This window comes from Oncorhynchus mykiss, chromosome Y (genome assembly GCF_013265735.2).
Source record: "Oncorhynchus mykiss isolate Arlee chromosome Y, USDA_OmykA_1.1, whole genome shotgun sequence".
Taxonomy (NCBI): Eukaryota; Metazoa; Chordata; class Actinopteri; order Salmoniformes; family Salmonidae; genus Oncorhynchus; species Oncorhynchus mykiss.
The window spans coordinates 26,904,931-26,932,110 of NC_048593.1; the positions used below are offsets into that span (position 1 = coordinate 26,904,931).

The 27,180-nt window shown below is 42.8% G+C and overlaps 1 protein-coding gene across 2 annotated transcripts in view; it reads left to right on the forward strand.

The window, feature by feature from the left end:
• The window catches only part of LOC110509887 (signal peptide peptidase-like 3), a 38,882-nt gene that overhangs the window by 6,981 nt on the left and 4,721 nt on the right, over nt 1-27,180 (forward strand). Inside the window, exons 2-10 of one of the 2 annotated variants that reach the window (XM_021591070.2) lie at nt 4,857-4,934; nt 5,391-5,482; nt 5,733-5,852; nt 6,164-6,242; nt 6,824-6,936; nt 8,724-8,830; nt 13,445-13,608; nt 13,949-14,136; nt 26,555-26,664. In XM_021591070.2, coding sequence (XP_021446745.1) covers nt 4,857-4,934; nt 5,391-5,482; nt 5,733-5,852; nt 6,164-6,242; nt 6,824-6,936; nt 8,724-8,830; nt 13,445-13,608; nt 13,949-14,136; nt 26,555-26,664 — 1,051 coding nt within the window. Of the gene's footprint in view, nt 1-4,856; nt 4,935-5,390; nt 5,501-5,732; nt 5,853-6,163; nt 6,243-6,823; nt 6,937-8,723; nt 8,831-13,444; nt 13,609-13,948; nt 14,137-26,554; nt 26,665-27,180 lie in introns of both variants that reach the window. The other variant, XM_021591069.2, reaches the window with a different exon arrangement.

Here is a 27,180-nt window from a genome sequence, read left to right on the forward strand (position 1 = left end):
GCTAGCATCAACTAGTCCCCGCGATATGCAACTTTTCAGGGAAGGAACCAATACACACAGTCAGTTAGGAAAGCAAAGGCTAGCTTTTTCAAACAGAAATTTGCATCCTGTACCTCTAACTCTAAAAAGTTCTGGGACACTAAAGTCCATGAAGAATAAGAGCACCTCCTCCCAGCTGCCCACTGCACTGAGGCTAGGGAACATGGTCACCACTGATTTCTCAATCCACGATCATTGAGAATTTCATTAAGCATTTCTCTACGGCTGGCCATGCTTTCCACCTGGCTTCCCCAACCGCTCCACACCCCCCGCAGCTACTTGCCCAAGCCTCCCCAGCTCTCCTTCACCCAAATCCAGATAGCAGATGTTCTGAAAGAGCTGCAAAACCTGGACCTGTACAAATCAACTGGACTAGACAATCTGGACCCTCTCTTTCTAAAATTATCCGCCACCATTGTTGCAACCCCTATTTCTATTTTTTTCAACCTTTCGTATCGTCCGAGATTCCTAAAGATCTTCAAAGGGGGTGACACTCGAGACCCAAACTGTTATAGACCTATATTTATCCTGCCCTGCCTTTCTAAAGTCTTTGAAAGCCAAGTTAACAAACAGATCACTGACCATTTCGAATCCCATCGTACCTTCTCCGCTGTGCAATCCGGTTTCCGAACTGGTCACTGGTGCACCTCAGCCACGCTCAAGATACTACACTATCATAACCGCCATCGATAAAAGACAGTACTGTGCAGCCGCCTTCATCGTCCTGGCCAAGGCTTTCGACTCTGTCAATCACCATATTTTTATCGGCAGACTCAGCGGCCTTGGTTACTAAAATGACTGCCTCGCCTGGTTCACCAACTACTTCAGAGTTCAGTGTGTCAGATTTGGCAGGGCCTGTTGTCTGGATGTCTGGAAGTCTCTTTGGGGGTACCACAGGGTTCAATTCTCGGGCCGACTCTTTTCTATGTATATATCAACAATGTCGCTCTTACTGCGGGTGATTCCCCGATCCACTTCTAAGCAGACGACACCATTCTGTATACTTCTGGCCCCTCTTTGGATACTGTGTTAACAAACCTCCAAATGAGCTTCAATGGCATACAGCACTCATTCTGTGGCCTCCAACTGCTCTTAAGAATCTTCAATCCAAAATTAAATCTATAATTGGCTTCCTATTTTGCATTAAAGCCTCCTTCACACACGCTGCTAAACATACCCTCATAAAACTGACTATCGCTATATTGTTTTTGACTTATTTTGTTCTTTTGCACACCAGTATTTCTACTTGCACATCATCATCTGCACATCTATCACTCCAGTGTTAATTTGCTAAATTGTAATTACTTCGCTACTATTGGCCTATTTATTGCCTTACCGCCTTACTCCATTTGCACACACTGTATATTGATTTTTCTATTGTGTTATTTGACTGTACTTTTGTTTATCCCATGTGTAACTCTTTTGTCGCACTGCTTTGCTTTATTTTGATCAGGTCACAGTTGTAAATGAGAACTTGTTCTCAACTGGCCTACCTGGTTAAATAAAGGTAAAATAAAACACAATGTAGAAATAATAGCCTACTTTGACAATTCAGTTAATGCAACAAGTATTAGAGACGAAGAGAGAAGATACGCAACTGTTCAGAGACAAATGATTTGTAGGATGTATTTCACACTGTCACTTTAGTGTTTGCGTTTAGCCTACAACCTATCATGGAACTTCTGGAACCACGGCCCCACCCTGCAAAGTGTCACAGAACACGTGGAGTACCCAACAGAGGTTTTTCCCACTCTTTGCCCTGCATCCACTCCGGATGCGCACCGTCTCTTGTGCCCTTCAAGCTTCACCTGCTTTCCAATGAGTTACAACTCAGTTCACACGCCCTGGTGCCACACTATTGGTTCTCCTCTTCCTGCCACTGTAGCCATATCACAAAGTGATTGCACAAGCTGCATTTTGAATGCTTTAGGCCCCTGCAGTTGGGGTTTCTGGTAAGGAGCCTTTTGCAGGGTCCCCCACACAATTTATGATGGCAATGTTGAGCATCACCCAAACACATACTTCCACAATTTTCTGCCTGTGCGTCCAATATTGTAATAGCTCCTCGGTTGGTCAAGATGGCCAACCCCGCCCATTCTCTTGGTATAACCCATTACAAGCTCTAGAGCAGATAAGTTCCTACCACTTAAAAACGACTCCAAACCCCCTGCCACTGTCACTTTAGGCCCAGGCTGTGTGGTACAATGGTGGGATCTGGGGCAGACACACTCGATGGAAACGTAGGCTTCCCTCTCAGGTGTGCTCGCCCTTTTCCCCTCCCTCTGCTCTGTACTCTCATTCTGCTTCTACTCTCCACATCTCTATCTCTCCAATCATCTAACTCCTCTTTCTCCATGCCTTTTTGCTGCTGAGCCCTGACTCCAAATCATGTCCTTTGTTTTCACTGACCCAGAGGAACAGGGAGAGGAGCAACAAATAGGATGCAATTGTAGTCAGGAACAACTCACTCACTCAATGTCTCTTCCTTCCTCCTTTTTTTCTCAACCATACACATACTCTCTTCCTAATAAAGGGTTTCCGTAATAAATTGTGTGATAGTTACCCGGCTCCCTTTCCACACTCTCTCTCTCCTCCAATCAACTCTTGCTTTCTTGCTTGACTAGCTACAGAGTTAGCCAATGTTGGCTGGTTAGTTACGAAGCTGGGACAGTTTCCAAATGATTTGCATCAGTAGAAATGGGCCAAAACAAGTAGTTTGTTAGCTGGCTTTGTAACAAATATCCTTCTCATATGAGCTCCACTGCGCAGGCATCTACTACTTTAACATGACAGCTAAGCTGTCAAATAATAGGAAGACAAGCCAATGAGTATCTGTACCTTGCAAACATGACAAACCATAACCTAAGCCCAACAGATAAACACAAATTACTCTAGCCTTCATTTCAGTGGCTAGTTAGCTGCCCTTTATGGCTGGCTAGTGAAAGTGACAGCTGAGGTTGGCGCTTTGAGCGCAGCCCAAATTTTAACGCTACACACCTTTTCTTGCCTGACCAACTAACTAGCTAGCTAGCTAAACACTGAAACTATTTCCATGTGACAGAGAGAAATCATTCGAGCTCCTCCGCCTGTCCCAACCAAGCTATCATTACATGACAGTGCTTGCTATTCCTCAAGTTTCACAGCATCAAACGTTGACAACACCAAACGTTCAGTATCAGTCAAAAGTTTGGACACCTACGCATTCAAGGGTTTTTCTTTATTGTATTTTTTTACTATTTTTACTATTTTCTACATTATAGAATAATAGTGAAGACATCAAGACTATGAAATTGCACACATGGAATCCTGTAGTAACAAAAAGTGTTTTGTTTGAGAATCTTCAAGGTAGCCACCTTTTTCCTTGACAGCTTTGCACACTCTTGGCATTCTCTCAACCAGCTTCACTTTGAATGCTTTTTCCGACAGTCTTGAAGGAGTTCCCACATGCTGGGCACTTGTTAGCTGCTTTTCCTTCACTCTGTGGTCCAACTCATCCCAATCCATTTCAATTGGGTTGAGGTCATCTGAGTGTGGAGGCCAGGTCATCTGAGTGTGGAGGCCAGGTCATCTGAGTGTGGAGGCCAGGTCATCTGAGTGTGGAGGCCAGGTCATTTGATGCAGCACTCATCACTCTCCTTGGTCAATTAGCCCTTACACAGCCCGGAGGTGTGTTGGGTCATTGTCCTGTTGAAAAACAAATGATAATCCCACTAAGTGCAAACCAGATGGGATGGCGTATCGCTGCAGAATGCTGTGGTAGCCATGTGGGTTAAGTGTGCCTTGAATTCTAAATAAATCAGACTGTGTTACCAGCAAAGCACCGTCACATGACCTCCATGCTTCACGGTGGAAACCATACATGCGTCTCACAAAGACACTCGTCAGACCAAAGGACAGATTTCCACCGGTCTAATGTCCATTGCTCGTGTTTCTTGACCAAATCAAGTCTCTTATTATTATTATTATTATTATTATTATTATTATTATTATTATTATTATTATTATTGATGACCTTTTAGTAGTTGTTTCTTTGCAGCAATTCGACCATGAAGGCTTAATTCATGTAGTCTCCTCTGAACAGTTGTTTGTTACTTGAACTCTGAAGCATTTATTTGGGCTGCAATTTCTGAGGCTGGTAACGCTAATGAACTCATGCTCTGCAGCAGAGGTAACTCTGGGTCTTCCATTCCTGTGGTGGTCCTCATGAGAGACAGTTTCATCTGTGCTTGATGGTTTTTGTGACTGCAATTGAAGAAAGTTTCAAAATTCTTCACATTTTCTGCATTGACTGATCTTCACGTGTTAAAGTAATGATGGCCTGTCATTTCTCTTTGCTTATTTGAGCTGTTCTTGCCATAATATGGACTTGGTCTTTTACCAAATAGGGCTATCTTCTGTATACCACCACTAACTTGTCACAACACAACTGATTGGCTCAAACGCATTAAGAAGGAAAGAAATTCCTACCTCATGAAGCTGGTTGAGAGAATGCCATGTGTGCAAAGCTGTCATCAAGGCAAATGGTGGCTATTTGAAGAATCTCCCATTTGTAAAATATATTTTGAATCAACTCTTTTTTTTCTTCTTTTGTTTACTACATGATTCCATATGTTATATCATAGTTTTGATGTCTTCACTATTATGCTACAATATAGTAAAGAAAAATGGACCCACTTTTATAACTCAATGTAGCAAAGTTAGCCATGTTATTAATTCAACTTTGTTGACATATGCATCACTGAAGTATACTATGGGCTACTATATTCTGTGGAGGAAATGGATGATCATCTGAAATATCTCTCGCTCTCTGTCTATAGGGCGTACTCACTCGTCGACTCCAGCCAGGTGTCCACTTTCCTCATCTCCATCCTCCTCATTGTCTATGGCAGCTTCAGGTGGGTACCCCGTCTAAGTGCTTACATCCCAGATAGGCAGACACTCGTCACTATGGGGCTCATCTTCTTTATCATGTTATTTCCATTATAGTAAGCATTGAACACCTACAGTGCCTTGCGAAAGTATTCGGCCCCCTTGAACTTTGCGACCTTTTGCCACATTTCAGGCTTCAAACATAAAGATATAAAACTGTATTTTTTTGTGAAGAATCAACAACAAGTGGGACACAATCATGAAGTGGAACGACATTTATTGGATATTTCAAACTTTTTTAACAAATCAAAAACTGAAAAATTGGGCGTGCAAAATTATTCAGCCCCTTTACTTTCAGTGCAGCAAACTCTCTCCAGAAGTTCAGTGAGGATCTCTGAATTTGCTTTTCTCTCCGTGAGAGAAGCTTGATTTATTTCAGTTAGTCAACCGTTCTTTCCACCTTTCTCTCTTTCCCCATGCAGATCGTTGAACATGGACTGTGAGAACCAGGAGAAGGATAAGGATGGTAACCCTGTCCCAAATGGGGCCTTCAACAATGGCAACACAAACAACAGTGAGTCTCACATATTTGGTGAGACATAAGACATACAGAGCGTGTGTTTTTCTTTTCTGTTTACAAGTTGGAAGTCGTCATACCATGGATTCTGTATATTTATTGGTTGGTTTGTTTGCTGTTACCCAGGCTATAGATGCAGCACATGCAGAAATGTGTATGCCTGTGTGTGTGTGTGTGTATGATAGTGATTGTCCATCTCTGTGTGTTTGAGCATTCTCACTTGTGCATGTATTGTGTTGTCTTGCAGGTATTCAAACCATAGACTCCACGCAGGCTCTGTTCCTGCCCATAGGAGCCTCCGTGTCTCTGCTCGTCATGTTCTTTTTCTTCGACTCTGTCCAGGTGGTTTTCACCATTTGCACTGCAGGTACCTGACCCGTCACACCACACACACAAACAAATGTGCCATAATGTTAGAGCAATTTCTTGTCTAAAGGCAAGCAGACATTCATTTAGTTGTTTCCTTGAAGCATGATATATTAGTTGTGCAGTTAGGCAAAATACAAGTCATCATGCATTGATATAACAAAAAACATTTATCTGCATACTTCTTATGGGTGAGATGACAATGATTATCACTGTTAAACTGAGTGGAAACCAATGGACTGAAACAAACTGTCTGGTTACGAGTAGTCTCTCGTTCACTTATCTATCTCCCTCTTTGTTGTTCCTCATCAGTTCTTGCGACAATTGCGTTTGCATTCCTCCTGTTGCCAATGTGCCAGTACTTGACCAGACCCTGCTCCCCACAAAACAAGTAAGTAAGTTTCTTTGTCCATTTGTCTCTCTCTTTCTCTCTCTCTCCCAGGACCCTGCTGTCTTCCTCTCCCCCTCTGGCTCTATTTATCGCTCTTGTTCTCTCTTATCTCTCACAAATCTACATAATGCCATTTGAATCGGTGTGTGCCTGCTGGCCTGTGATTACTTTGGCACCAAAAATAGCAAAATACCAATTGTTCCGCAGCATATGCTAATGGGTCTCTATTCACTCCAGAGGCACAACTGATTCGGCACCATCCGTCCTCAGGCTCATCAAGAGGATGTTAGAGATGCATGGTATCATGTTGGTCCACATGTCAAACTGAGAGGCTACCATAGCCAAGTCTCCAATGCCACAACTCTTTAATTCCCCTTTTCTGTTTGACAATGTAAAGCATCTGGCCTTTATTTGAACTCTTAACCTGGACCGCCATGTCCAGGTTTTGAGTAAACTTTGCTATATCTACTTATTTAACCCCGTACATATCGACTTGTGTTTAGAGAATGTAATTTTCCAGTGAAGAGATTGTGTCTTGTCCAGTGTGTATAAACCATCTCTCTCCCTCCTCCCCCCTGTAGGATCTCGTTTGGCTGCTGTGGGCGCTTCACTCTGGCCGAGCTCCTCGCCTTCTCCCTCTCTGTCATGCTGGTGCTGATTTGGGTGCTGACGGGACACTGGCTGCTCATGGATGGTATATCATTGTGTCATAACTACCTTGTGTTTGTGAATGTGTGTGGGGGCATAAATGGCGTGTTTCAGATTGTTTGCCATTGCCTTTCTTTAGTTTCTCTATCTCAGTTTGTGTGTCTCACTCTCTGAGCTCCATTACTTGTGTTTTTGAGCATGTGTTCATATTAGAGGTCTTCATGGGTCCAACGGAACCAGAGTTTTCGAGATCGGGACTGGAGCGGGCGCGCGTCCTAAATTCTGACTTTTGTCTCGGATCAGGGTTGGGACTGAAATAATTGCCACAGGTCTTGGGTATGTGCAATCAAAATTAATTTACCGACTCGACCTTATTGGACCTATCCTCTGTTAATTTTGTGTTTGTGTGATGAGAACTGCGCATGCTTGTTATCTGAGTCAGCTAATTGCAACTCAATAAATCGTATAGCTTATGTCCAGCTGAAACTGTTTCCGGCTGCTCATCTCAGTAGCCTAGGCTACTGTTATTGCGAAGATGTAGTAAAACAAAAGTTAGGGGATGAGGAGTATAGTGAAAAGAAGCCGACAAGGGGAATGTCCTCGGACAAGTTTTAATATTCTAGTGGACAAAGATGAGAAGCACGTTGGTGTGGCCTAATTGACTGCTATTTAGGTTTGATGCAATTTTCTACCTTTCATTTATTTATTTTCGTATTCAATCAATTGTGTTGTTATTATTATTTGTATTATTGTAAATCCATTATTATAGACCTATTAATAATCTAAACCAGTTCTTTAAATAACTTATGCAAAAATTGGTATGTTTTACTTTTTGTTGGCTAACTTTGTGCTTCGTATTTAGTTTAAGGCTAAATTACAAAAAAATCTATGTTAAAAGTAGGCATGTTGTAAAATAAATAGCATTAATCTATTGCTGTCATTTGTTGGGAAGGACTACTGTACGCAATATCTTTTGTTGGTAAACACTTCTATAGTCCAGTTCTGTATTTTTATTATAAAAGACTTGACTGGCTTTTGTTACTACCCTAATAAAGTTAAGCAACTTTTGTGTAGGTATGGTTATTATTAGACTTAGGCAGTGCACACAGGCACTCAAACTGACTCTTGACAGTTGAACTTCGGGTGAGGGGACTGTTTTAGGCTTAGCAGAGTTGCTCCTTTAGGCTAACAATTATCATGCTTATCTTTCTAAAAAATATTCTGATAGAAAATGTACAAAGTAGCCTCCTGTACACGTATAGCAGTAGTAGCCTATACAGATATCTGACAAATCTAAAGAAATCCATGGTGCCGGGATATATCTCTCGTTCTCTCTAGGCTGGGCTCCCTTTATATATGAATATTCTACACAACGAATAGTCGTTTTTGTCATTTGTTATAGGCAGTTGTTAAGGGCACGTAACTGTGGATCATTTGGCCAATATCACTTGTTTATTGATGGCGCTAGCAGCGCCCAGTTGGGAGTTTTCGTTCGTTCTGCTTTCGGATCTGAACAGGTCTCTCTGAGCCAAACCAGCACGGGTCTCTTTACCACGGCCCTTTTCGGAATGGGTCTGACTGTCCTCGGGTCCATTGGGAACAGTCTGTTTTTAAAATGTAATTACTGCATATTTGGTTGGGTGGTTTTTGGACATGTGAAGACCTCTAGTTCATGTCTGATTCCTCTCTCTCTCTCTCTCTCGTGCTCTCTGAGCTTCATGTGTGTGTTCATAAAGGTTTGATTCCTCTGGCTATCTCAGATCTGTGTGTGTGCATTTCTTTCCTTCTCTCCCCCTCCCTCCATGTGTGATATTCCTCTATCTCTCTCCTCAGCTCTAGCCATGGGGTTGTGTGTGGCCATGATAGCGTTTGTGCGGCTGCCCAGTCTGAAGGTGTCTTGCCTGCTGCTGTCAGGGCTGCTCATCTATGACGTGTTCTGGGTAAGAGAGCCCCTCTCCTCCCTTCACCCCACCGCCACCCAGTTGACCCAAATACGACTGCTAAAACACAGGCAGGGTCATGAGTCATCCGGCCCGCGAGGGGGTCCAATCTGGCCCGCGAGGGGGTCCAATCTGGCCCGCGAGGGGGTCCAATCTGGCCCGCGAGGGGGTCCAATCTGTCCCACGGGTGGTTTGAGTTTTTTTTTTTAAGTTACGAATATCTTGAATGTGTCCAGCGTGCTAATAATCACCAACATTTAAGCTAGACAGTTGGGGAACATGGAAAATTCCAAAACACTATGATGAAAAATTAAGCGGGGGGCTGTCAATATTTTGATCCCTAGTTGCACCACACGTTCCCAAGCCATCTTGGTGTTCAATGTGTACATTTATATTTTTTAAACTGTGGTGCTTTGTATTTGATGTTGTAAATGTTTCTGCAACTTTGTGCTCTTTGTGCTAACTGTGTGCTATTTTGGCCTCTTGTAAAAGAGGTTCATTTCAATGAGACTAACCTGGTAATATATAATTCAAGTAAAACTATGGATAGAGGACTATTTTTAGCACATTTTGATGGTGAGGAAATGCATAAAAAAATTAAGGGGTGTGTGAACTAGAGGTCGACCGATTTTAATCGGAATGGCCGATTAATTAGGGCCGATTTCAAGTTTTCATAACAATCGGAAATCGGTATATTTGGACCCCGGTTTTGCCTATTTTATTTATTTTTACACTTGTATTTAACTAGGCAAGTCAGTTAAGAACACATTCTTATTTTCAATGACGGCCTAGGAACAGTGGGTTAACTGCCTTGTTCAGGGGCAGAACAACAGATTTTTTTACCTTGTCAGCTCAGGGATTCAATCTTGCAACCTTGCGGTTAGCTAGTCCAACGCTCTAACCGCCTCTCATTGCACTCCACGAGGAGCCTGCCTGTTACGCGGATGCAGTAAGAAGCCAAGGTATGTTGCTAGCTAGCATTAAACTTATCTTATAAAAATCAGTCAATCATAATCACTAGTTAACTATACATGGTTGATGATATTACTAGTTTATCTAGCGTGTCCTGCGTCGCATATAATCGATGCAGTGCGCATTTGCGAATAAGGACTGTCGTTGCTCAAAACGTGTACCTAACCATAAACATCAATGCCTTTCTTAAAATCAATACACAGAAGTATATATTTTTAAACCTGCATATTTAGCTAAAAGAAATCCAGGTTAGCAGGCAATATTAACCAGGTGAAATTGTCACGTCTCTTGCGTTCATTGCACGCAGAGTCAGTGCATATGCAACAGTTTGGGCCGCCTCATTTGCCAGGATTTTACGTAATAATGACATAACATTGAAGGTTGTGCAAGGTAACAGGAATATTTAGACTGATGGATGCCACCCGTTAGGTAAAATACAGAACGGTTCCGTATTTCACTGAAAGAATAAACGTTTTGTTTTCGAGATGATAGTTTCTGGATTCGACCATATTAATGACCTAAGGCTCGTATTTCTGTGTGTTATAATTAAGTCTATGATTTGATAGAGAAGTCTGACTGAGAGACGGTAGGCACCAGTAGGCTCGCAAGCATTCATTCAAACAGCACTTTCGTGTGTTTGACAGCAATGCTTCAAGCATTGAGCTGTTTATGACTTCAAGCCTATCAATTCCCGAGATTAGGCTGGTGTAACCGATGTGAAATGGCTAGCTAGTTAGCGGGGTGCGCGCTAATAGCGTTTCAAACGTCACTCGCGCTGAGACTTGGAGTAGTTGTTCCCCTTGCTCTGCATGGGTAACGCTGCGTCGGGTGGCTGTTGTCGATGTGTTCCTGGTTCGAGCCCAGGTAGCGGCAAGGAGAGGGATGGAAGCTGTACTGTTACACTGACAATGCTAAAGTGCCTATAAGAACATCCAATAGTCAAAGGTATATGAAATACAAATGGTATAGAGAGAAATAGTCCTATAATTCCTATAATAACTACAACCTAAAACTTCTTACCTTGGAATATTGAAGACATGTTAAAAGGAACCACCAGCTTTCATATGTTCTGAGCAAGGATCTAAAACGTTAGCTTTCTTACATGGCACATATTGCACTTTTACTTTCTTCTCCAACACTTTTGTTTTTACATTATTTAAATGAAATTGAACATGTTTCATTATTTATTTAAGGCTAAATTTATTTTATTGATGTATTATATTAAGTTAAAATAAGTGTTCATTCAGTATTGTTGTAATTGTCATTATTACAAATACATTTTTTAAATCGGTCGATTAATCGGTATCGGCTATTTCTCGGCAATGAAAAATCATAATCGGTTGACCTCTAGTGTGAACCCCAAAAGCGGCCCCGGGGCAAAATTAGATTGTCACCCCGGCTGTCAAGTCAAATCACATTTTATTGGTCACATACACATGGATAGCAGATGTTAACCTGTTGCGACGAGCAATCCCGTATCCGGGAATGTAATTATAGCCTCAAGCTCATTACCATAACGCAACGTTAACTATTCATGAAAATCGCAAATAAAATAAATATATTGGCTCACAAGCTTAGCCTTTTGTTAACAACACTGTCATCTCAGATTTTCAAAAAATGCTTTTCAACCATAGCTACACAAGCATTTGTGTAAGAGTATTGATAGCTAGCATAGCATTAAGCCTAGCATTCAGCAGGCAATATTTTCACAAAAACAAGCATTCAAATAAAGTTATTTACCTTTGAAGAACTTCGGATGTTTTCAATGAGGAGACTCTCAGTTAGATAGCAAATGTTCAGTTTTTCCCAAAATATTATTTGTGTAGGAGAAATCGCTCTGTTTTGTTCATCACGTTTGGCTTAGGAAAATAAATGAAAATTCAGTCATTACAACGCAAACTTTTTTCCAAATTAACTCCATAACATCGACAGAAACATGGCAAACGTTGTTTAGAATCAATCCTCAAGGTGTTTTTCACATCTATTCAATGATAAATCACTCGTGGCGGAGGACACAGAGCGGACACCTGGTAAATGTAGTCTCATGGTCAATTTTCCAATGATATGCCTACAAATACGTCACAATGCTGCAAACACCTTGGGGAAACGACAGAAAGTGTAGGCTCATTCCTTGCGCATTCACAGCCATATAAGGAGACATTGGAACACAGCGCATTCGAAATCTGGCTCACTTCCTGTATGAAATTTCATCTTGGTTTCGCCTGTAGCATTAGTTCTGTGGCACTCACAGACTATCTTTGCAGTTTTGGAAACGTCAGTGTTTTCTTTCCAAAGCTGTCAATTATATGCATAGTCGAGCATCTTTTCGTGACAAAATATATTGTTTAAAACGGGAATGTTTTTCATCCAAAAATTAAATACTGCCCCCAGAGGTTCAAGAGGTTAATGCAAGTGTAGCGAAATGCTTGTGCTTCTAGTTCTGACCGTGCAGTAATATCTAACAAGTAATCTAAAAATGTCACAACTTCCTTATACACACACAAATGGAAAGGAATGATTAAGAATATGTACATATAAGTATATGGATGAGCGATGGCCCAACGGCATAGGCAAGATGCAGTAGATGCTATAGGGTATGTAAACATTATATAAAGTGGCATTGTTTAAGTGACTTGTGATACATTTATTACATCCAAATGTTAATTATAAAAGTGGCAAGAGATTAAGTCTGTATGTTGGCAGAAGCTACTCAATGTTAGTGATGGCTGTTTAACAGTCTGATGGCCTTGAGATAGAAGCTGTTTTTCAGTCTCTTGGTCCCAGCTTTCATGCACCTGTACTGACCTCGCCTTTTGGATGATAGCGGGGTGAACAGGCAGTGGCTCGCGTGGTTGTTGTCCTTGATCTTTTTGGCCTTCCTATGACGTCGGGTGGTGTAGGTGTCCTGGAGGGCAGGTAGTTTGCCCCCGGTGATGCGTTGTGCAGACCTCATTAGCCTCTGGAGAGCCTTGCGGTTGTGAGCGGAGCAGTTGCCGTACCAGGCGGTGATACAGCCCGACAGGATGCTCTCAATTGTGCATCTAAATGTTTGTGTGTTTTTGGTGACAAGACAAATTTCTTCAGCCTCCTGAGGTTGCCTTACCACGCTGTCTGTGCGGATGGACCATTTCAGTTTGTCCGTGATGTGTACGCCGAGAACTTAAAACTTTCCACCTTCTCCTCTACTGTCCCATCGATGTGGATAGGGGGGTGCTCCTTCTGCTGTTTCCTGAAGTCCACGATCATCTCCTTTGTTTTGTTGACGTTGAATGTGAGGTTATTTTCCTGACACCACACTCTGAGGGTCCTCACCTCGTCGTTGTAGACTATGTCAAAGTGGCTTACTGTATGTGCGAAGACATAAGGTACAGAGTTCCAATGTTCCAGGTCTCTTAGGGTAATTAAGGTGGAAAGAGCAGAACAGGGAATAGAGCAGAATGGTATAGACTGACATTTCCATGCTAACAGGACAGTTGACGTTAATGGTTAATCCCGCTGTGCACCATGGTAGAGCCTTAAAGGCCAACTCTGTTCTTCAATCACATTTGTTGTGGTTAGTAAGACAGAACTACAAACAGTGGCAATTTCTTAGGATTGCTTGAGCCCCAGTAGATTACTCTTCCATTTGTGTCTGTCCTGCAGGTGTTCTTCTCGGCCTATATCTTCAACAGCAACGTGATGGTGAAGGTGGCCACCCAACCGGCTGACAACCCCTTAGACGTGCTCTCCAGAAAGCTCCACCTGGGCCCTGGGATGGGCCGTGACGTCCCACGCTTGTCCCTGCCTGGCAAGCTGGTTTTCCCCAGGTACCATAGCCTGACCGTGTGGGGTGGGGTCGCTGGTTTTGTGTGTGAACCTCCAGCTCCATTCACTAGAGCTGTATTGATTAACCTCTGGTGTTGTTATGAGCGCTGAAACTCACGCTTGTATTTCTCTTCTCTTGCCTTTTCCCACCATTTCTCACTACTGCTTTTACCTTCCTGCTATGATGCAACCCACAACTGTCATCTCCTTATTATTCTCGCTCCTCCTCTTTTTATCCTGCCCTTCATCGTGTCTTGGTTCCCTCCCCCTCTTATTTTCTCCCTATATTTCATCCATCCCTCCCCCTTTGTCCCCCTATATCTCAACCCTCTCTCCCTCCAGTTCCACAGGCAGTCACTTCTCCATGCTGGGGATCGGGGACATAGTGATGCCGGGGCTACTGCTGTGCTTTGTGCTGCGCTACGACAACTACAAGAAGCAGGCCAACGGGGAGGCGGGGGGGCCAGGCACACCCGGGCGCATGGGGCGCGTCTCCTACTTCCACTGCACTCTCATCGGATACTTTGTGGGTAAGAACAGAGTGGAGAAGCGAGAGTGGTGGGATGGACCATCATGTAACACAGGGCTGCCCAATCCTGTTCCTGTCAGAGCAACCCTCCTGTCAGAGCAACCCTCCTGTCAGAGCTACCCTCCTGTCAGAGTGACCCTCCTGTCAGAGCTACCCTCCTATCAGAGTGACACTCGAGTAGTAAATAGGGCTTGGCAAAGTGTCAGAAACCTTCTGGTAAATTTCTGGAATTTTTCTGGACTTTTTCCATGTGAAGTTAAGCCTGGGAATTTTGCTTAAATTTATCAAAAAAGTTAGCTTATAACAGTGAACATTTTGGGGCGGATACTACACAAGGCAATTCTAGGTCTTGTGGCATATTTTGGTTAAACTATTCCAAATTCAATGGAATTGCAACCCTTTGCATGCACAGTGTGCTCTTCCATCAAATATACAACTGATTCTCAAGATATTGCACACTAATGAGATGCTATTAAGCCCACACTACTACACTGCCAAGGACTACATACAGTGGGGCAAAAAAGTATTTAGTCAGCCACCAATTGTGCAAGTTCTACCACTTAAAAAGATGAGGCCTGTAATTTTCATCATAGGTACACTTCAACTATGACAGACAAAATGAGAAAAAAAATCCAGAAAATCACATTGTAGGATTTTTTATGAATTTATTTGCAAATTATGGTGGAAAATAAGTATTTGGTCAATAACAAAAGTTTATCTCAATACTTTGTTATATACCCTTTGTTGGCAATGACAGAGGTCAAACATTTTCTGTAAGTCTTCAGAAGGTTTTCACACACTGTTGCTGGTATTTTGGCACATTCCTCCATGCTGATCTCTAGAGCAGTGATGGTTTGGGGCTGTTGCTGGGCAACATGGACTCCCTCCAAAGATTTTCTATGGGGTTGAGATCTGGAAACTGGCTAGGCCACTCCAGGACCTTGAAATGCTTCTTACGAAGCCACTCCTTTGTTGCCCGGGCGGTGTGTTTGGGATCATTGTCATGCTGAAAGACCCAGTCACGTTTCATCTTCAATGCCCTTGCTGATGGTAGGCTTTGTTACTTTGGTCCCAGCTCTCTGCAGGTCATTCACTAGGTCCCACCCGTGTGGTTCTGGGATTTTTGCTCACCGTTCTTGTGATCATTTTGACCCCACGGGGTGAGATCTTGTGTGGAGCCCCAGATCGAGGGAGATTCAGTGGTCTTGTATGTCTTCCATTTCCTAATAATTGCTCCCACAGTTGATTTCTTCAAACCAAGCTGCTTCCCTATTGCAGATGCAGTCTTCCCAGCCTGGTGCAGGTCTACAATTTTGTTTCTGGTGTCCTTTGACAGCTCTTTGGTCTTGGCCATAGTGGAGTTTGGAGTGTGACTGTTTGAGGTTGTGGACAGGTGTCTTTTATATTGATAACAAGTTCAAACTGGTGCCATTAATACAGGTAACGAGTGGAGGACAGAGGAGCCTCTTAAAGAAGAAGTTACAGGTCTGTGAGAGCCAGAAATCTTGCTTGTTTGTAGGTGACCAAATACTTATTTTCCACCATAATTTGCAAATATATTCATTAAAAATCCTACAATGTGATTTTCTGGAGAAAAAAAAATCTAATTTTGTCTGTGTACCTATGATGAAGTGTACCTATGATGAAAATTACAGGCCTCATCTTTTTAAGTGGGAGAACTTGCACAATTGGTGGCTGACTAAATACTTTTTTCCCCCACTGTACTTTCTGGTAAGTATTGATTACAATACTGGGTGGGGTGAATATATGTTATAACACATTGTTTTTTTTACCTAGTAAATAGCAGCCTACAGCAAAGTGTGTAAATCATTTCTAACTTGTTAACAATTTCTGCTAGTTAGTTTCTGCTACCATGTGGGTTGTAGCTTGCTTGAGCCTGCTAACTGAGTGTTAATTCACCTGTTTCCATACATGTTTAATTTTAAAACATTTACAGTGCCTTGCGAAAGTATTCGGCCCCCTTGAACTTTGCGACCTTTTGCCACATTTCAGGCTTCAAACATAAAGATATAAAACTGTATTTTTTTGTGAAGAATCAACAACAAGTGGGACACAATCATGAAGTGGAACGACATTTATTGGATATTTCAAACTTTTTTAACAAATTAAAAACTGAAAAATTGGGCGTGCAAAATTATTCAGCCCCCTTAAATTAATACTTTGTAGCGCCACCTTTTGCTGCGATTACAGCTGTAAGTCACTTGGGGTATGTCTCTATCAGTTTTGCACATCGAGAGACTGACATTTTTTCCCATTCCTCCTTGCAAAACAGCTCGAGCTCAGTGAGGTTGGATGGAGAGCATTTGTGAACAGCAGTTTTCAGTTCTTTCCACAGATTCTCGATTGGATTCAGGTCTGGACTTTGACTTGGCCATTCTCACACCTGGATATGTTTATTTTTGAACCATTCCATTGTAGATGTTGCTTTATGTTTTGGATCATTGTCTTGTTGGAAGACAAATCTCCGTCCCAGTCTCAGGTCTTTTGCAGACTCCATCAGGTTTTCTTCCAGAATGGTCCTGTATTTGGCTCCATCCATCTTCCCATCAATTTTAACCATCTTCCCTGTCCCTGCTGAAGAAAAGCAGACCCAAACCATGATGCTGCCACCACCATGTTTGACAGTGATGATGGTGTGTTCAGCTGTGTTGCTTTTACGCCAAACATAACGTTTTGCATTGTTGCCAAAAAGTTCAATTTTGGTTTCATCTGACCAGAGCACCTTCTTCCACATGTTTGGTGTGTCTCCCAGGTGGCTTGTGGCAAACTTTAAACGACACTTTTTATGGATATCTTTAAGAAATGGCTTTCTTCTTGCCACTCTTCCATAAAGGCCAGATTTGTACAATATAAGACTGATTGTTGTCCTATGGACAGAGTCTCCCACCTCAGCTGTAGATCTCTGCAGTTCATCCAGAGTGATCATGGGCCTCTTGGCTGCATCTCTGATCAGTCTTCTCCTTGTATGAGCTGAAAGTTTAGAGGGACGGCCAGGTCTTGGTAGATTTGCAGTGGTCTGATACTCCTTCCATTTCAATATTATCGCTTGCACAGTGCTCCTTGGGATGTTTAAAGCTTGGGAAATCTTTTTTGTATCCAAATCCGGCTTTAAACTTCTTCACAACAGTATCTCGGACCTGCCTGGTGTGTTCCTTGTTCTTCATGATGCTCTCTGCGCTTTTAACGGACCTCTGAGACTATCACAGTGCAGGTGCATTTATACGGAGACTTGATTACACACAGGTGGATTGTATTTATCATCATTAGTCATTTAGGTCAACATTGGATCATTCAGAGATCCTCACTGAACTTCTGGAGAGAGTTTGCTGCACTGAAAGTAAAGGGGCTGAATAATTTTGCACGCCCAATTTTTCAGTTTTTGATTTGTTAGAAAAGTTTGAAATATCCAATAAATGTCGTTCCACTTCATGATTGTGTCCCACTTGTTGTTGATTCTTCACAAAAAAATACAGTTTTATATCTTTATGTTTGAAGCCTGAAATGTGGCAAAAGGTCGCAAAGTTCAAGGGGGCCGAATACTTTCGCAAGGCACTGTATCTTACAAAGGAGTTGTTTAATCTAACTGCATAATTATTTATCTGTACATGGAATTGTATTTGTTTTTTTTTCTTCTCATTTTTCCCTAAACTTTACAAGAAAATGCCATGGGCACTATCAAATGTGTGGAGACATTTCACTGCAGCTAATGTAGAAGGAAAAGCTGTGTACATTTGCAAATACAGTGCCAAATCATATGTGAAGAATGCAACTAAGATGCAGAATTATCTGGCCAAGTGCATAAAGTTCCCTCGGCGCTCACAACAAGCAGCAACTGACAAAAGGCCCTCTACCTCTATTTGAGGTGAAAATGATGGACCGGACACCTTATCGATAGCAACAGCTCATGGTCCTCCTGGAATCAATTTTTTTTTTTTTTTTTTTTTTACTCAATGGAGGAACGTAATCAGAGAAGTGCTAATGAATGTCTTGCTCAAGTTGTGTATACAACTGGATTAGCAGCAGATTAGCTGAAGGCAGTCATCAATGACCTTGAACCACAGAAAGTATTTGCACTGGTGACAGACAATGCTGCGAACATGAAGGCTGCTTGGTCTAAAGTGGAGTCCTATTCTCACATCACACCCATTGGCTGTGCTGCTCATGCATTGAATCTGCTCCTCAATGACGACATGGCACTGAAAACAATGGATACACTCTACAAGAGAGCCAAGGAAATGGTTAGGTATGTGAAGGGTCATCAAGTTGTAGTAGCAATCTACCTCACCAAGCAAAGTGAGAAGAATAAGAGCACCACATTGAAGCTGCCCAGCAAAACCCATTGGGGTGGTGTTGTCATCATGTTTAACAGTCTCCTGGAGGCGAAGAAGTCTCTCCAAGAAATGGCTAATCAGTCTGCTGATATGGACAGCCCCATCAAGAGGATCCTCCTGGATGATGTATTTTGGGAGAGCGAGGTAAAGCAGCCTGGAACTCCTGAAAAATAGCAGTAGCCATTGCACGGATTGAGGGAGACAATGCCATCCTGTCTGATGTTCAGACTCTGCTTGCAGATGTAAGAGAGAAATCCGTATTGCCCTGCCCACTTCACTGATGCTCCAAGCAGAGGAAACTGAAGTTCTGAAATACATAAAGTGTGAAGACTTCTGCCTGAAGCCCATACACTCCGCAGCGTACACGTTGGACCCCAAGTATGCTGGCAAAAGCATCCTGTCTGGTGCAGAGATCCACAAGGCCTATGGTGTCATCACTGCCATGTTTCACCACCTTGGCCTAGCTGAGGGCAAGGTTCTTAGCGGTCTGGTGAAGTATACTTCCAAGCAAGAGCTTTGGGATGGAGCTGCAATATGGCTGTCGTGCCAATAAATCTGTTAGATTGTGAAGTTCGATTGTGTTATACCGTTAAATCAGAATAGAGAGAGCCCCATTGAAATGACTTGTCAATTTAGTTGCCACCCTAGCTAGGGTCCTGGATTACTTATATTTAGAACTTTTTATTATTCAATATGTCAAATAACGTCATACAGTGAAATGTGAAAAATATTATGAGATTTAGGCAATATCCCCCAGCCCTAGTAGTAACTAACCTGATTCAGCTCATCAACCAGTTAATTATTAGAATCAGGTGTGCTAGAACCTACAGGACAGTAGGTCTCCAGCCACATGGTTGGGCTGCCCTGATGTAACACAACCACTGGTTTAGAGATTACAGCTTAATACTACTACTAGAAGCATGTATGTTCTATGAAATACACTGAGTGTACAAAACACTAGGAACACACGCTCTTTCCATGACATAGACCAACCAGGTGAATCCATGATCACTTATTGATGTCAACTTCAATAACCAACCAAAAAAATAAATTACAAATTTGCTAAATAAACTAACAGAACTGGTTTACCACAGTAAAATAACAAGGCTATATATGAGGTACCTGTAACAAGTCAACGTAAAGGGACGATGTATAGATAGATAATAGAGTAGCAGCATGTTTATGGTCAATATGCATGCGTGTTAGTGTCTGTAGTGTGTGTGTGTGGTTAGAGTCCAATGAGTGTAAATCAAAGCCTGTGCTAAAATAACGGGGTCAATGCAAATAGTCTGTAGCCATTTGATTAACTGTTCAGCAGTCTTATGGCTTGGGGGTAGAAGCTGTTAAGGAGTCTTTTGGTCCCAGACTTTGCTCTCTGGTACTGCTTGCCTTGCAGTAGCAGGGACACCAGTATATGACTTGGGTGGCTGGCGTCTTTGACCATTTTTAGGGCCTTCCTCTGACACTGCCTGGTACAGAGGTCCTGGATGGCAGGAAGCTCAGCCCCAGTGATGTACTGGGCCGTACACTACCCTCTGTAGCGCCTAGCTGAGAAGTTCCTATACCAAGCGGTGATGCAACAGGTCAGGATGCTCTCGATGGTACAGATGTACAACTTTTTGAGTGTGAGTTCCCATGCCAAATCTTTTCAGCCTCCTTTTGGAGGAATAGGCGTTGTCGTGCTCTCTTAACTGTTTTGGTGTGTTTGGACCATGATAGTTCCTTAGTGATGTGGACATCAAGGAAGTTGAAACTCTCGACCCGCTCTCTACAGCCCTGACTGTGTATGGGGGCGTAGTCGCCCTTTCCTGTAGTCCATTATCAGCTCCTTTGTCTTGCTCACATTGACCCGTGTTGAGGGTCAGTGTGGCAGATGTGCCTACCCTCACCACCTGGGGGCGACACATCAGGAAGTCCAATATCCAGTTCTAGAGGTTTAGTCCCAGGGTCCTTAGCTTAGTGATGAGCTTAGGGGGCACTATGGTGTTGAACGCAGAGCTGTAGTTAATGAACAGCATTCTAACGTAGGTGTTCCTTTTGTCCAGGTGGGAAAGGGCATTGTGGAGTGACCAGCCTTTCAAAGCATTTCATGGGTACAGATGTGAGTGCTATGGGGCGGTAGTAATTTACAATGGGGCGGTAGTGTGTTTCCTTGGCATTCTTGGGCCAGGGACTTTGGTGGACTCTTTGAAACATGTAGTTATTACAGACTGGGTCAGGAAGAGCTTGACAATGTCAGTGAAGACACTTACCAGCTGGTCAGCGAATGCTCTGAGTCCTAGTAGTCCATCTGGCCCTGCAGCCTTGTGAATGTTAACCTGTTTAAATGGCTTACTCGCATTGGCTATGGAGAGCGTGGTCACTCAGTCGTCTGGAACAGATGGTGCTCTCATGCATAGTTCAGTGTTGCTTGCCTTGATGCAAGCATAAGGCATTTAGCTTGTCTGGTAGGCTCCCGTCACTGGGCAGCTCGCGGCTGGTATTCCCTTTGTAATCCGTGATAGTTTGTATGGTATAAAGAACCATACATATCCGTCATGGTGTGTTTTCATGGCACACATTGGGCCCCTTGTTAAAAGTGGAGAAATGTTTGAATGCCACAGGATATCGGAACATCATTGTGAATCAGGTGCATTTTATGGCAGCAGTGTATCCATCTGCAAATATATTTTTTTCAGGAGGATAATGCTCTGACACAAGTCTAGGATTGTCCAGGAATGATTCCACAAACATGACAGTGAATTCAGTTTTACTGCAGTGGCCTGCCCAGTCACCAGATCTTAATCCAATTGAGCATCTGTGGGATGAGAGAGAATAAACTATTCAGCGTAGAGATCCTCTACCAGCCAATTTGACACAACTGTGGGAAGCATTGGAGTCAACATCCCTGTGGAACGCCTTTTGACACTTGTAGAGTCCATACCCTGATGATTTTGAGGCTGTTCCGAAGGCAAAAGTGGTGCATCTCAATATTAGGAAAGTGTTTCTAATGTTTTGTACTTGTAGTGTATATTTAAGCAATAAGGCCTAAGGTGTTGTGGTATATGGCCAATATACCACGGCTAAGGATACAGCCCTTAGAAATATACCACAAACACCTGATGTGCCTTATGTGGTTACCCACATAACTAGAGCAGTAAAAATAAATGTTTTCAGCCAATCAGCATTCAGGGCTTAAACCACCCACTTTATAATGGCATTTAAATGTATTCTCAAATAGTATTTTCTCTGTTAAGCTGTGTGCACTGAATTGACATGCATGATTGTTGCTGACACGCCGAAGTTCAGGTGAAGAGAATTAAAAAGTCTTATCATGCGCACAATCGCAGAGCTCAACTCAAACAGTGGTGTGTAGCCTGTTGTAGCTGCTGTCAGTTATTCAAATCCTATACTTTAACATTCAGGTATGGATGCAACTTTCCAGTGCTCATATTTTTGCCATGTAATGTTATTAGAACAAAATCAGGAAACCCCATAGAAAAGTTTAACTATTTACCTAGTTCCCTTGTGTGTTCCATGCCAGATAAATATTCCTTTTGAGGTGCATTCAAGTTGCAAGAGTCATAGGGTGGGTACTTGTACACTTGTATTTGCACTTGTATTTTCATGAATGTTTAATATGACTATTTATGTAGCGATCACCATATGTTGTTGAATTTCATCCCGCTAACGGGTTCGGTGCGCAGAGAGGTTAAATGAGCGTGTGACCTTTATCCCCCAATAAGTAAAGACCTGATGCTTCACCTTAAATGGGAAATTGGCATACCCAATTCTTCTGCTAACTGATTAATGGGGAGGATCATGCTTTTTGTTAGGTTTAACTTATAACCAGAGAATGTCCCAAAACCTTGTAACATGTCCAAGAGAGAGGGTATAGACATTTTAGAGATGTATTAAAGAAGATCGTCTGCCCCTTAATATTCCCTTAATCCTCTGCTCCGCCCACAGGGTGATAGCAAGAGGCCAATAGCCATATCAAATAGGAAAGGGGATAAACAGCAACCCTGCGTGGTCCTCCTGTGGAGAGGGAAGTAGCTGGACATAACATTGTTGGTGCGGACAGAAGCCACTGGGGATGAGTACAAAATCTTAATCCAGGAAAGGAATGATGGGCCAAACCCAAATCTCTCTAGTACTGTAAATAGATATTCCCACTCAACCCGGTCGAAAGCCTTTTCAGCATCAAGCGAGATGACAACTCTGGCTGTAGTGTTGAGTGGGCAGAATAAAGAGCATTAAGTAGCCGGCTCATATTATAGAAAGATTGCTTACCTGAGAGAAATCCGCTTTGGTCAGAGTTAATTATATTAGGCATTAGTCTCTAAACGGCGCGAGAGGACCTTTAGTGAGAATTTATAATCGCAGCACAAAAAGCTTATAGGGCGGTATGAGCCATAGTCTAGGGGATTCTTGTCTTTTTTTATTTAAGCAAAACTGAAATAGTCACCTGGGTAAGTGTCTGTGGCAGTTTCTGACTAGAAAGGATTTCATTGTACATTGAGCTGAGGATGGGGGATAATTTAGAGGAGAATGTTTTATAAAATGCAATAGGGAAGCCATCAGGCCCAGGGGTTTTACCGATCTGAATGGACTGGATTGCCATAGTAGCTTCATCACTTATTGAGGCATCCATGTTGGTTTGTTCATCTGAATTGCGACAGGGGATGTCCAGATTGTCTGTCTAGAAATGCATGCGTACGAGATGTCATGAAGAGCCTCTGACGAGTAAAGGGCAGAATAGAATTGCTTCAATTGATTGTTTATTTCTTTGGGATTGGTAGAAGTTAAATCTGTTGCAATACAGATTTCAGTTATGGTGCTGCTAGCAGCGGATTGTCAAAGCTGGTGAGAACAACTTGCCAGCTTTCTCTCCGTGTTCATCAAATTTTTGTCTCAACTTAAACAGAAGCTGCTCCGTTTGTTTGGTGGAAAGATGGTCAAATTCCGATTGATGTAGCAGTCTCTCTTTGTAGAGTTCAGGAGTCAAGAGAAGAGGCATATCTGTTGTCCACATCTAGAATGAATTGAGATGGCTCCGATAAGCGTTTGGTGCCATACACTGTGTATGAAATTATTTGGCCCCTTAGATAGGCTTTTAACGACTCCCACACAGTAGAGTCAGGGGTGCAGTTGATCTGTAAAAAGACATCAATGTGAGTTGATATGTATTTTTTTTAAAGGCACTACAGGATAGTAGTAGTGGGTCAAGTCCTCACGCGCATTGTGACACAGTACTGTCTGGAAAGCGGATATCTAGCTGAACAGGGCTATGGTCTGAGATGACAATGCTGTGATATTGACTATTAGTTACAAAAGGAAGAATTATATTGTCTAGCAGGAAAAGTCAATCCTAGAGTATGAGGGGTGGACTGGAGAGGAAAAAAGGATGACTGTTTAGCAGTGTGATTGCTCCTCCTCCATGGATCAGACAAATTATAGGATTCTAGAAATGAGTTGATTACTGTACCTGATTTTGAAATTACATTGTTGGGCTTCGGTCTGGATCTGTCTCGACTTGGATGCAATACACAATTGAAGTCTCCGCCCAATTTCAAATGATGAGAGTTAAGGTCGGGAAAAGTTGCGTTGAGGTCAGAGAAATTGAGCATCCCAATTAGGACCATAGAGGTTAGCCAGAATAACATGTGCTAAACAATTTCCCCATCACTATAATATATCTGCCATTAGTATCTGAAATGACTTTGGAGGAGACAAACTGGTTGCCTTTCCCGATAAGGATGGCTTCCCCTGTGGCCTTAGCACCAAAGTTGGAGTGAAATATTTGGTCTACCCATCCTCTTTAGTTTATCATGGTCGCTGGACCGGAAATAAACTGTCTGGATTTAAGGACTTAAGATGAGCATACGCTAGGACTACACTTGACCACATGGTTAATTCCTTTCACGTTCCAGCTGATAAAGCATGTGGCGCCTCGAGTATGTGAGGCATAGCCATAGTAATCAGAAATTAATGTTAGTACGATCATATGACCAATGTGCTGAAAGGTCAGAGTAATAAAATATAAAGAAAATTAAAAAACGGCTTAAAACAACAAAATACCCAGAAAACCTTGGACCCCTATGCTGGTCTTCCTCCTTTTGGAAGGCTGCATCTACCTCTCCTAGACTAGAGCAAAATGCTACCATGTAAAACTGAACCTCAGTAGAGCTCAATCCAGGGCGAACATAATCAAGTTTACGCCTGGGAAAGGGGATTCTGGAGGCAACCACCTCAGCCATCCAAGGTATCTTATGCAATATGCATATTTGAAGGATAGTAAAACAATATATAAAAAAAGGGAGTTGTAGGTATATGTATTAAACACGCTCACAGTGTGTTAGTAGGGTACCCTATTAAGGCATGGAAAGAGAGCTCAGTGGCTAGCCTTAGGTAGCGACTAGGCTAATTATTACCGCTCCACCTAGCACCGTCGCTGTACAGCCGCAACTAGTTGATGAAAGCTAATTGTGCCATGTACTGTAAATAAAATAGTATTCAAACTATATTGTCCTTGTGAGAACATGTCACCATATACATACCATCATTGTTTATAATGTTATGTTACTGGATTAATAATTGTCATTTTTGGCAGCAGAGTGGAGGCACGTTTCAATCAAGATATAAATTCACTAGTTGGTCCGTGGTTGCGTTAGCACGGCTAGTGCAGGGTCACAGTATGAGCCCACAATGGCTAGTTAGTATTATGTTGCTTGTCCTCCTGTGGGTGTTGGTGTGTAACAATGTATTCTTTGGCCTTGGTTGGGTCTAAGAATGTCTTCTGCTTGCCGGAGGGAGGGAGTAGTAATCTTCAGGACAGCTGGTAAAGAATGCCGAACTTGGTGTCCAGACAGCGGTGTAGGAGCCCCCTCACCTCGTTGAAGGCTGACCTCTTCTTTGTGACTGCCGCCGTGTAGTCCAGGTAAATACCAACATTCTGTCTGAAGTGGGTGATGGGAGCCGCTCGCGCTGCCTTACAGAAAACGTCTCCTGAAGGTAGTGGAATTTAACTACTATGGGTCTGGGCGGTTCCCCATTCTTCGGTGCGGACTGTATGCTTCTGTGCGCACGGTCAAGTGTGGGGGCATAATCGAGGCCTAGAATTTCCTGTAGCAGTTTAGCTATGGACAGGGTAGGCTGCATTCCGCCTACGGTCTCTCGAGTCCCTCTCCCAGCCGAAATTGCGACCGTTCCCCTGGCGCTCTGTTCTCTGGGTCCTCAATCTTGGAAGTGAGTTAGATGACATCTGATGATAGCCGGGTGACTTGTTCTTTCAGTGTCACCACTATGTTGGAGTAAGTATTTGCGCCATCTTCCAGGCTATTCAGACGGGTGTCATGTCTCACCAGGTCTTCGTTAACGGAGTCGGTCTTTATGTTGACCTCGTGGCGAGAATAGCTATTTGTGTGGATAGGTCAGTGGATAATGACTCCACCTTAGCCAGCACAGTCCAATTTAATGATAGCTTCCATTACCATGGCTTTGTCAGGGGGATCAAAGTCTGTGTCAGGTGAGCCTGAGACTTGAGCAGAGACCTGCTCCTTTGTGGCCTGTGGCCTTTGTTGTCTCGACATTTTACGATTTAAAAGGCCAACATTTTCTGGGGGAAAAAAAATATTTAATTGGGTTCCAAATGAATTCATTCCAAATTAAATGTTACAAAATGAACACAGGGGAGGTGTTGGTCAAGTATTAATAGTAAATTGTTCGCCCTGGATCGGAACACTGAGAAAACACGTCTTCACATGTTGCTGCTCACCAGCGCCCCTGTTCAAATCATTTTTAGGTACATTTTTTTCCCCCAATATGTTTTGGGGCATTTAAGAGGTCACCAGGACTGAGCTTCTCAGTCCTTCAATATAAAAATATAAACCCCCCCCCCCTAAGCAAGGTGACTGGAATTGGCCAAACTCGCAGTTTAATACATGTACAAATGATCCTCTTTCCATGAAAGTGTAATGGTCATGACTTTCTTACATTAAAGGGGAGGTTAACTCTTTCCCTTTTTTTTGCACTTTAACCCCTGGAATTTTGACTGGAGTTTTTCTGACCTGTCTCTGTTCCCTCTAGGCCTGCTGACTGCCACTGTGGCCTCCAGGATCCACCGTGCGGCTCAGCCTGCCCTGCTCTACCTGGTGCCCTTCACCCTGCTGCCTCTACTCACCATGGCCTACCTGAAGGTACATATTGGGAGGCTTGATAAGGGGGAGAGGGGTGTGATGGGCTGGGAGATATGGAGTCAGTCATAAGTAGGTTATGAGATCAGTCAAAATGGCAGGACTGCTGGGGAATCATTTTATATGACTCAAGTGTTTTGTGTAAATGTGTTTTGACTGAATGCTGACCCAGAGGGAGGGAGACGGGACTGAGATGAACCGATAGAAGCAGTGTTAAGTGGTAGAGGAGGCCTAGAGGAGTAATCCAGGATCTAGGCAGATGGGATACCAGGCCAGGGACCCAGAGGTAATGGATGAGGACATAAGTGGATGTAGAGGGTATTATTAGGGATGCCACAGAGCGCCCCGTTATGCGGACAAAGCATTTTTTTAATCTAAATGGTTAAATGAGTGATGTCATTGTTGCAGTATTTTGTGAGTGGGCAACATCTACTATCATCATAAATTGACATATAGAATTATTTTGCCGTATTTTATATTGCGCAAATTTCCCTAATGTGGACAATTTGTTACTACCTT